Source organism: Lynx rufus, unplaced genomic scaffold (assembly GCF_022079265.1).
Source record: "Lynx rufus isolate CCGP_SWC_20201006 ecotype Redwood Valley unplaced genomic scaffold, mLynRuf1.p SCAF_4, whole genome shotgun sequence".
In the NCBI taxonomy this organism is placed as follows: Eukaryota; Metazoa; Chordata; class Mammalia; order Carnivora; family Felidae; genus Lynx; species Lynx rufus.
This window is the reverse complement of record NW_025814856.1, coordinates 1,839,559-1,850,355: the sequence shown is the minus strand read 5'-3', so window position 1 is coordinate 1,850,355 and position 10,797 is coordinate 1,839,559. Positions and strand designations below refer to the sequence as shown.

The 10,797-nt window shown below is 53.4% G+C and overlaps 1 protein-coding gene across 1 annotated transcript in view; it reads left to right on the top strand.

Moving 5' to 3' along the window:
* The first annotated feature begins 1,627 nt into the window (after positions 1-1,627).
* ZFR2 (zinc finger RNA binding protein 2) overlaps positions 1,628-10,797 on the top strand; it is a 42,929-nt gene continuing 33,759 nt past the window's right edge. The window contains exon 1 of the mRNA XM_047096893.1: positions 1,628-1,706. Within this exon, the coding sequence (XP_046952849.1) occupies positions 1,654-1,706 (53 nt within the window). The 5' untranslated portion in view covers positions 1,628-1,653. The remainder of the gene's footprint in view (positions 1,707-10,797) is intronic.

The window sequence follows — 10,797 nt, the reverse complement described above, 5'->3', positions numbered from 1 at the left end:
AAATCACCATACGGCTTTCCTCGGCACCCTGGGCTTGCCGTGGTTTCTGTCCAAGAATTAACTAGCCCTGTGCCTGCTTCAGAGAAAGAAGGAATGGAACCCCACCCCACCAGAGTTGGTGAATGTATTTTTCTAATTAATTTTTTAAATATTGAAATAATTGTAGATTCACATGCAGTAAGAAATAACAGAAAGATCCTGTGTACCCGTTCCCCCAATTTACCCAACGGTAAAATCTTACACAAGTATAGTACAATATCACTATTGCTTTCAATACAGTTGAGATACAGGACATTTTCTCACGACAGGATACCTCCTGTTGTCCTTCTATAGAGGTTCCTTCTATAATGCCCGTATCCTCCCCTGCCATTTCCTTAACCCTAGACATCACAAATATGTTCTCCATTTCTGTAACTTTGATGGTTTAAGAGTTTTGAATGGAATCATGAGTATGTAAAGCATGGAACCCTTCTGCATTGGCTTTTCCTATAATTCTCTACAGCTTCATCCAAGTTGTGTGTATCAGGAGTTTATTCCTTTTTGTTGCTAAGTAGTGCTCCATCATACAAAATGCACAGAACAGGTAAACCTGTAGAGACAAAAAGCAAACTGGTGGTTGCCAGCAGCTGGGAGATTGAGAAGTGCCTGTTGATGGAGACAGGGTTTCTACTTGGGGTGATGAAAATGTTCTGGAATTACACAGTGGCGATGGTCACGCAATTGCGTACACGTACTAAAAACCATTGAGCAGCACGCTTTAAATGGGTATGTGAATTCTATCTCGGTAAAGCTGTTATTAACCAAAAAAGCACCCTAACTGTAGTTCATAGTTTGTAAGTGCCGCAGAGGACGGGCACCAAGGAGTTTTGTTCACTGTTGCGTCCCCCAAGGTGGCCAGGCTTGGCCAACAAATCTCTCTCCAAATGGCTTCCACTTAGAATAGGGTTTCTCAGCCTGGGCACTGGTGACTTTGGATCCGGTTCGTTCCGTGTGGGGCGTTCGGGGCGATGTAGAGGCTGAGCAGCATTCCTGGCCCCCACCCACTCGATGCCAGGAGCCCCCCAGTGTGACAATCACAGATGTCGCTAGACACCGTCCAGTGTCCCCTGGGGGCAAACCCCTCTGGTCGGGAACCACTAGTTTAGGGTCACCAAATTTTAAGGCCCCACGAAAGGCTGCCCACCAGCGGGTCCCGAAGGACAAGCAGGACTTGGCTGTATCCATAGGGCCACATGTACCCCAGCCAGAGCGGTCAGCGGAACTCCCAAACTCACCCCAGTGGGACACAAAGTATAAGGCACTTCAGGCTCGCGTTCAGGGCGGGTCTTGGGGTGCCAGGCAGGGACCCCCAAAGCCGAAGGGCTGAAAGGAAGGCAGGGCTCCGGGAAGAGGCGGAGCTCGAGGCAGAGTCCCCCGGAAGCTGAGCTGCCGGAGGGAAGGCGGGGCCCCGGGAAGGGGCGGGGCTCGAGGCGGAGACAGCCCGCGGACGCAATGGGAAGCGAGGAGGCGCGAGCTTCGCGCGAGGGGGCGGGGCCTGGGGCGCGTGGCGGCGCGCGAGCGGCACGCGGCCTGGGGGCGGGGCCCAGGGACGTCACCGCCGGCGGCCCCTCCCCTCGCGCCTCGGGGCGGCTCGCGCGCTCCAGAGACGCGAAGATGGCGGCGAGTGACTGCTCCGGTTTCGCGCGCGGCGCCGGCCCTCCGTACAGGTAACGGGCCCCCGCGCCGCTCGCGCCGCCGGCCCGACCCCGGCCCCGGGGAAGCCGCGCGCCGACCGCAGCCAGGCGGGACACGGGCGGGGAGGCCTGCGCCAGCTGAGATGACCGCGCAGCCGCGGACCCGTGTCTGTCTGGGGAGAGCGGCGGGCCAGTCGGGGCACGGACACCGCGCCGGGCCTGACGTGGGGAGGGCAGCGGGCCCTGAGGCCGGCAGAGAAGCCAGGGCGGGGAGGGGACCCGTCCGGGAGTGGCGAGGGGCAGAGCTGGAGGGCAGGAGCGCGGGGACCCCTGGGGACGGGGACCGGGACGGAGGCCGGGGAGGGTCCTGAGGGCTGCGGGGGAGGGGGCGGGGGGGCGGGAACTGATGCGCGTTGCGGGCGCGGAGCCGGGCAGGGGGTGGAGCGGGGACCTTGGCGGAGGAGTCGGGAGTGGACGTGGAGACTTGATTTACGAACAGACCCGGGAGGGCACCTGGCGGGGCAGGGGGGCTGGGGTTTGGGGGGGTACTGACCCCTGACGGGGGAGGGGTGACCGGAGGGAGGGGCGGAGACATTGGCGAGGGGGTTGAGGCCTGATTGGGTCAGGTGGAGATTTGGTGGGGGGAAGGGGGGGCAGACTTGGGGGAAGTCCTGAGACCCAATAGAAGGGTGGGGACGAGGGGCTTCCCGGGGAGGGGAACAGTAAGGGGGGGGGGTAGAGGATCCCGAGACCTTAAAAAAAATCCGTGGAGTAGGTGTTTGCGTATTTACGGTCTGGTAAAGTACAGACACCCACGCATTGGGGGGCTGGGGGGGGAGGAGCCAAGAGAGAGGTGGGGGGCAGGGATAGGAAGCAGCCCAGGGAAGGCGGGATCTGCAGGTCGAAGCGCGTGGGGGTGTGCTGTACCCCAAGTGTACAAGTACGCTCCGCACGCCCTTCTCCAAGGCCTTTCCTTGGAGCATCTCTGCCGTCTCGTGCCTCAGCCTGACACTCGCGACCCGAGACCCGAGACCCGGGGCTGCCCCTCCCCCACCCCCCCCACCCCCCAGCCCATCCTTTTCATTGTGTCGGCTTCCGCTCTCGGCCTGCTGAAGCTCCTGGGCCAGTTTCTCCCAGATCCCGAGGAAGCGAGGGTGCACACCGCCCCCTAGGCCCCCCAGAGACCCGTGTGCGCTGCACTGGGGGCCTTGCTGCAGGGTTCGGTTTCGGCTGGTTGAAAGCAGAGGGGTGGACGGTTAGGGCCGACCCCCCAACCCCGTCGTCGCGACGCTGCTGCGTTCTTTCCTCTGGGATCACACGGAAACAGCGCCGGGCTTGGAAATAAGGGCTGCGGAGGGTGGGTGTGCTCCCCGTGTCTTCTGCCCTGGGAGCGACTTGTGGGGTGTGGGGTGGCCAGTCGTGGATGTCCTGCCGGCGCGGGGATGCACGCTGTTTCCTGCAGCGGAGTCTCATTTCGGTCCGTCCTTCCTCGCTTCCGTCACCCATGGGCAGGACTCCACTGGCCCCCCCAGGCTGCTGGAGGCGCCCGCTTTTGCAAGGGCATCACCCTCTGCCTGCTGGGCAGCGACTTCTTTCTTTTCTTCCTCGCTCGTTCCTGTTTCTTTTCTCCAGTGCATCCCTGGGTCACGAGTGGGAAATCCCTTGAATGTTACGTTTTCTGTTGACATTACCTTCCAGAGGAGAAATGGGCTATTTACGTGGTTAAAATTGGTAATTGCCAGGCTTCAGCAGATATTTGTCATTTATTTTTTTTTTTACTTTTTATTAAAAAAAAATTTTTTTTAACGTTTATTTATTTTTGAGACAGAGAGAGACAGAGCATGAATGGGAGAGGGTCAGAGAGAGAGAGGGAGACACAGAATCGGAAAGAGGCTCCAGGCTCTGAGCGGTCAGCACAGAGCCCGGCGCGGGGCTCAAACTCACCGACCGCGAGATCGTGACCTGAGCTGAAGTCGGACGCTTAACCGACTGAGCCACCCAGGCGCCCCTCTGTCATTTATTTTAATTAAAAACTTACACGTTAGCCGAGCTATTCTGTCTGCATTCTGAGGATTTAGGTAATCGTGTGCTCACACATCGGGAAAGGATGTAAAACTACCCCGAACAGAACCTCACGTTACTCTGTTTTAGAAGTCTCTCCAAGAGTATGTTTTAAATTAAAAAAAAAAAAAAATGTTTATTTGTTTTTGAGACAGAGCGTGAGTGGGGGAGGGGCAAAGAGAGAGGAAGACACAGAATCCCAAGCAGACTCCAGGCTCCGAGCTGGCAGCCCAGAGCCTGATGCGGGACTCGAACCCACAAACTGTGAGATCGTGACCTGAGCCGACGTCGGATGCTCAACCAACGGAGCCACCCAGGTGCCCCAAATATGTGTTACTCTTTAAGAAAAGATGGGGCGCCTGGGTGGCTCAGTCGGTTAGGCATCCGACGTCGACTCAGGTCACGATCTCGCGGTCCGTGAGTTCGAGCCCTGCGTCGGGCTCTGGGCTGATGGCCCGGAGCCTGGAGCCTGCTTCCGATTCTGTGTCTCCCTCTCTCTCTGCCCCTCCCCTGTTCATGCTCTGTCTCTCTCTGTCTCAAAAATAAATAAACGTTAAAAAAATTTTTAAGAAAAGAGTAGGGGCGCCTGGCTGGCTCAGTGGGTGGAGCATATGATTCTTGATCTCAGGGTTGAGCCTCCCATTGGAAATAGAGATTGCTTAAAAAAATAAATTATTTATTTATTTTTTAAAAAATTTTTTTTTTCAACGTTTATTTATTTTTGGGACAGAGAGAGACAGAGCATGAACGGGGGAGGGGCAGAGAGAGAGGGAGACACAGAATTGGAAACAGGCTCCAGGCTCTGAGCCATCAGCCCAGAGCCCGACGCGGGGCTCGAACTCACGGACCGCGAGATCGTGACCTGGCTGAAGTCGGACGCTTAACCGACTGCGCCACCCAGGCGCCCCTAAAAAAATAAATTATTAAAAAAAGAGTGTAAATTTAACAAACTGAAACATGGGGATCATAACGAAAGAAATTCCAGTCTCACAAAATCTTGAAAAGAGACCACCTCCGTTATCTGAATGACTTTAAGTTAACTACACATTTTCTTTTGGGGCAAATGGCTTTTGTTTAGACCCTTCAGCTGCTTTTAGAGTATGCATTTCTTAGGTAATGTGCCATGGATAAACTAATTAGATATTGGGAGTGCCTACCAACTTTACGGTAGCTTTTGGACGACAGAATTTACAAAGCCCGTTTTACAAATTGCCAAAGTGGAGACCACAGTTTTTAGAGGAGTTTTGAGTAAGTTTTCTTGCCTTTTAAACTTGATAACCATAGCCCCGGGTGGGAATATTCCTTATGTCGTCTGTTCTTAGGGTTGGGATCTGAACTTTTGGAATTGGTGGTCAGTAGGAATTGGACGCACATTCACTTTTGAAGGTATACGAAAAACTTAAGTTACCTGTTGATAATGATGATTTCCATTGATTGGATATTATGTGGTCTTTTAAATCTTCTAAGGTTTTGTTAGAGTTAGAGCCGCGGAGACCCACAGTGAAGGATTAATCCCATGTGGAAAATTGAGTTTGTCAGTGCTTTTCATTAGCCCCGAGTGCAGCTTTCAGTGCGAGCCGTTCAAGAATTCCAGCTAAGTTCTGCGTGGCTTTAAATCACTTGGCTGGTGGAAACGTCTAGAACTCCGAGCTGTATGCGGGAGGTCCATCCCAGTGGAACGGGACAGGCTGTAACAACACCTCCGTTGTCGTATTTCCCTCTTCGTTCAGCGGCTTTGTGAACATCCCGCCTGTGCAGTACGCCGGCTACCTCTGCCTTCCCGTTCTTGTTAAGTCTAAATAAGACAGCTGCTGGATTTGGGGTAATGCTTGGTTTCTCACCAAGAGAAGCTTGCGGTATGCATTTTAATCGGCCAAATTCCTTCATCTGGAATGCAGCATGTTTGATGGGTGGGCCCCCATCCAAGCCGGTTAGTGATGATAAAAATGCTGGTTATCAGCTCTTGAATTCTGTAAGTCCAGGCTTGATAGCTCAGGGGATCCTCGCAGAAATCCTTTGAGGTAGTTACTACGGCGGCTGTGTTGTGGATGAGGAGAACGAGGCTCCGGGCGCGCTGACTGGTGTGGGGTCCCCGTGGTGGTAAGCGGTGGGGTCCAGCTAGGGATGCAGGGTGCCTGGCTCCCAGGCCGTGCCTTTGCCCCACGCTGGGGTGTGCTGAACCCCGGAGTGATTGTGGTGGCAGAACCCAGCCTCGTGGCGAGACCTGCCGGCAGAGACCAGGTTACTGCCATTCTTTACGCTCGCTGGCCTGGATCCGGTCCCCCTCGTTTGGGTCCCCGTCAGATTGTGGTGTGGGGCCAGATTCTTCAGATCTTAAAAAACTACTGTCCCCGGAACGTGGAGGCCAAGGGAGTGTCTGGCCTGGTGCCACCAGGATGATAACGACACCCCAACCTATTTCTCTCAAAAATCTCTCCCAGAGGCAACACGTGGCTTGGGAAAGGCAGCGGAGCCCACGCCGACCGTGGAGAGCCGCGCAGGCAGCCCCAGTGCCGGCAGACGGAAGGTCGCGCCCGCTCCGGAGCCCCTTGCTCCGTCCGGTGTGGCTGCAGCCAGATTCAGAGCAGTCTCTGTCACGTGCATGTCCGGGCCTGCCTCCGTCGTCTGCCCCTCTGCCCCTCGTGGGTCTCCACACGCTCCAGAGTGAACCTGACCCACCGCCTGTCTCCTGAGCTTGGGTCCCGGGGGCACAGGCTGCCAGGGAGAATCTGGCGTCGCTGCCTCAGGGGCCAGTGGGACTCCTGCCACCGTGTCCAGAAGCAGGGTTGCGTTAGACATTGGGGGAGTGGGGCCCCCCGGGGCGGGGGGGGAGGGCCTCCAGCTCAGTTTGGAGGAATCCTGACAAAAGGCTTCACTTGAGCAGCACCTTCTGGTTACTCCCAGGTGGGCTTGATGGGCCCTGGAACAGCACGGCAGGTGGACCTTCCTGTCAGATGTGGTTACTGTCGCCTTTTTAAAGGCCTGTCTCGGTGAGGCTGAGATACACGGTAGGGACCTGCTGAAAGAGGCACTTGGACGTCTGTTGTCGTTCAGAGAGTGCGTGCGCGTGCAGGGGAGGGGCAGAGGGAGGGAGAATCGTTTTTTCTTTTTTACGTTTATTTATTTTGAGAGAGCGCATGAACAGGGGAGGGACAGAGAGAGGGACGGAGAGAGAGAATCCCACGCAGGCTCCACACTGTCAGCACAGAGCCCGATGAGGGGCTCAGACTCAGGAACCGCGAGATCGTGACCGGAGCCGAATCAAGAGTCAGATGCTCAACCGACTGAGCCGCCCAGGCCTCCTCTTTTACGCTTCTTGCGTGTCTTTTCTGTGTCGGTGACACTGTAAATCTGGAGCGTGCTGTTCACTTGTGGAATATTCTTTAGAATCTTGGTAGGAAGAGGTTTGGCACCACCCAAGGTCTAATGGATTGGTAACTGCTCCCTAGTTATGTCCCTTCTACTAGCGTGTCTGCCACCAGCGGGGAACTGAATTTCTCCGCCTTCTCTTTTTCTGACGATACTTGTGTTATATGATCATTTTAAGGTTGCTGGATATCTTTTAGCTGGAAACTTCATTTGTAAATACTTTGGGAAATGGGATTTTTTTTGGGGGGGTAGGTGTTTTGCTATGGGCATTTTCCCCCCCAAAGGTAAACTGCGTTTGTGGCACTCACTGTCCATATGCTTTTGTAAATTAGCATATCCCGGGTCACTTATTTGTTTACTAAGAATCGAGAATTGTTCTGCTTTGATTCTGTAGCATTTTGTATTTTGGAAAGTCCGTTCTGGTGACAGGTTAACTCCTCGCTGAGTTTTGCTCTCTGGAAGCAAAATGAGCCATCACATCTAAGAGCCTCACAGTGAATGTTTTTAAGAAGCCAGTGGCTTCTTCTCAACGTAAATGTCATTGAGACATTGCTTGAATCCAGGGTTGGTAGGTGGATGGATGTTGTACTTGCTCAGGAGAACGTCAGATTGACTGTCTAGTCCTGCCTCCCCCTGTTGACACGAGGCGCGTGTGTCAGACCAGTGTAGACGTGGCCGTGCAGGTTCTTCCACAGCAAGAGAAGGCTGGAGCCACAGATGACCCCTCGCCAGTCCCCAAACATTGGCCTTTCATCATTGTGGCTCCCAGCAGTAGAATGGTGTGGCCACCTGAACCCTGGTTGGACTTTGTTTCACTTGCACTGCTTCTGGGAGGACCCAGCAGAGGATCGTCAAGATGGCATTCTTGAGCACCTGACTGAAGAGCTAACCACATAGCCACCCTCCATGTGGGGACTATGTTCCTTTGCAGAAGGGATGGAAGAGAATTCCAGGAGCTGCACTGCCAGGCACAGAATCCAGCTCACCCTGGAGGCTGGGGAAGCTCCTGTCACCGGTCCCTGGAGTCCCTGCCTCAGGAACGTTGAGCAGCCCAGTGGCCCTGCCTTCAGGAGCCACGCTGGCCCTGATTTGGAGCTGGAGACTCTTGACCACAGTTTAAAGAGGTTGGGGGTTGGGGAATGAAATAAATCCTCTCATCTTCTCAAGAGCCCAAGGATTTAGCTTATGAAACCCCTTTCCAGGACGTTGAGATGTTTTCCGGGGGTATCTGGATCTGAAACGGACATTTCACATCGAGAAGGCGCATAAGGCTTTCATAATTAAAAAAAAAAAAAATCTGCTAAAAAATCAGAAACGTAGGGCACCTGGCAGGCTCATTCAGTAGAGCATGCAACTCTTAATCTCCAGGTCTTGAGTTCAAGCCCCGTGTTGGGTGTGGAAGTTACTTAAATAAACTTTTAAAAAGTTAAGAAGATACAAAATCTTAAAAAAAAAATCAGAATTGTTATGGGTATGAACGTATACAATGTGTTACATGTTTTGAACATAAAAACCTCGCGAACCGAGGTGCCAAATGAAATCATCCCTGTTCACGCATGTGTGTACGCGTAAAGTAATTGAGTGTGATCTTACCGACAATAAAACAGACTTGGAAATGTCCTTCCTGATGAATGTCTTTCATGACTATATCAGCCAGCGTTGGGTGTCGGAGTTCACGATGCACCGTCTCACTCTGAATGTTATCCAACCCCGCGAGAAGTCACAGATGCACGTGGAGAACTGCACCCAGGTCAGGGTGCCGGAGCCCAGTTTTCTCTCCGTGGCACTACAGGATGGTTGATCTTTGACGTTGAGAGTTCCAGCTGCTTGGCCCTCGGATTTAATCTCAGTCGGGCTTAGTTTTTGCCACTTGGGGGCGTGGTAGGAGGGGGGGCGACAAATAGGTAAAGACCTTATGTTCTGGGAGGATTTAAAAGGAGGGTACTGAGTGAAGGTTCTCAGCACTGTGACTGCAGGAAAATCTTTTATTCCACTTGATTTTTTCCCTCAGATTCTGCATGTTTCTGGTTGTGTGTGTGTGTGTGTGTGTGTGTGTTCCCACTGAGTATGACCCATTGAAAGTGGTGTGTAACAGATCACTCTTACAACAACCTCAGAACGACCCTTCGTTACCTGCTGTAGGTTCCTCAGATCACCCTTCTGAACCTGAAGCGAGGTCTGCGCTCCAGGTCCCGTGTGTCTTTTACGGTTGGCCTTTCAGGAGCAAGCAAGAGCGTGTCCCACAGGAGAGAGCCCTGGCTCAGGGAACCTGGCCTCCTCAGACAGATCCGTTACATCCCCAGCCCTCGGTGTCCCCTTCCGTTAGGTGACTGGGCAAAATGGTATCAACGAGTCTGGCCAGGCTTGCATTCTAAAATCTCACCTGGATGATCTCAAAAAAATCCCGACTCTCCAAAACAAACATTTAGACCGAAAACCACAAGGAGATATGACCCAGACGAGGATGCCAGCCGGGACTTACTGCTTCTCCTGTGCCAGCAGGTGCCCAGCGCTTCGCCCCCCAGCTTCCAGCCCCTGCTCTTCTCCCTCCTGGGCAGATGGCACCAACCAGGCCCTTGTTACGGCGTCCTCGTGGTGGGGACAGTGGCCCTCAGCCGTGTAGTGCAGTGACACGCCCTCCCTTCGAACGACAGGTGACGTCCAGCTGAAGCGGCACAGAGTTTATTGTCCTGGCTTGAGGAGAGGCTTCACCAAGAGCAGATTTGTGGCTTCTTGTCCCTGTTCCTCAACCACCACTCCCAATCCTTGGTCTCCACCGGGGGTTGAAAAGTGGCAGCCTGTGCACCATGTTTGTTCTCACGCCTGCTTTCTTCCACCCGAGCGGTGGACCCGTTGCTTGCTTTCTTTGAATTGGTTGCTAGCGTTCATTCTCTTTATTTTTTTTTAGGTTTATTTATTTGTTGACAGAGAGCGAGCGAGCGAGCATGAGCGGGGAATCCCAAACAGCGCGGAACCCAGTGTGGGGCTCAAACTCACAAACTGGGAGATCATGACCTGAGCCAAAATCAAGAGTCAGCCATTTAACTGACTGAGCCAGCCAGGTGCCCTGGTTGTATTTAAAAATTGGGAGACTTTGGGGCACCTGGCTGGCTCAGTCAGAGAAACATGTGACTTTTGATCTGGTCATGAGCTTGAGCCCCACATTGGGTGTAGAGATTTCTTAAATAAATAAAAACTTTAAAAAAAATAGAAATAAATAAAAATTGGGAGACTTTGCAAAAATCCTGATTTCTAGTCTTGTTAAAATCCGATCTGGCAACCCCAGAATGCATTTTATGCCCCTGACTGTGCCAGGTGCTATAGCACATGAGCTCCTATTTAATTGTCCCGCCATCTCAAGAGGTGCGTGTTCCCATTTTACAGGCTAGTAAACCAAGGGTAGGAGAGAGTAAGTGACTTGCTCCAGGCCCCAGTGAGCAGAGCCGGGACTGGAAGTCGGGTGGTCTGGCTCTGGTGCCATGCCCGTCCCCCTGGGCTGTGGCTCTCCTCCTAGTTCCTAATCTTGAAACCTGTCTGACTCCAACCCAGTCCTCATGCAGAAGCCTCGGCCTCTCTTCTCTGCCATCTTGCTTGAAGGGAATGTCTCATTTGTGCTTGTAGGATTTCAGTCTATGGAGGTGCCTGAGTGAGGACGCAGAGAGGTCCATGCCACGGCAAAAAGAACCTGGTACGG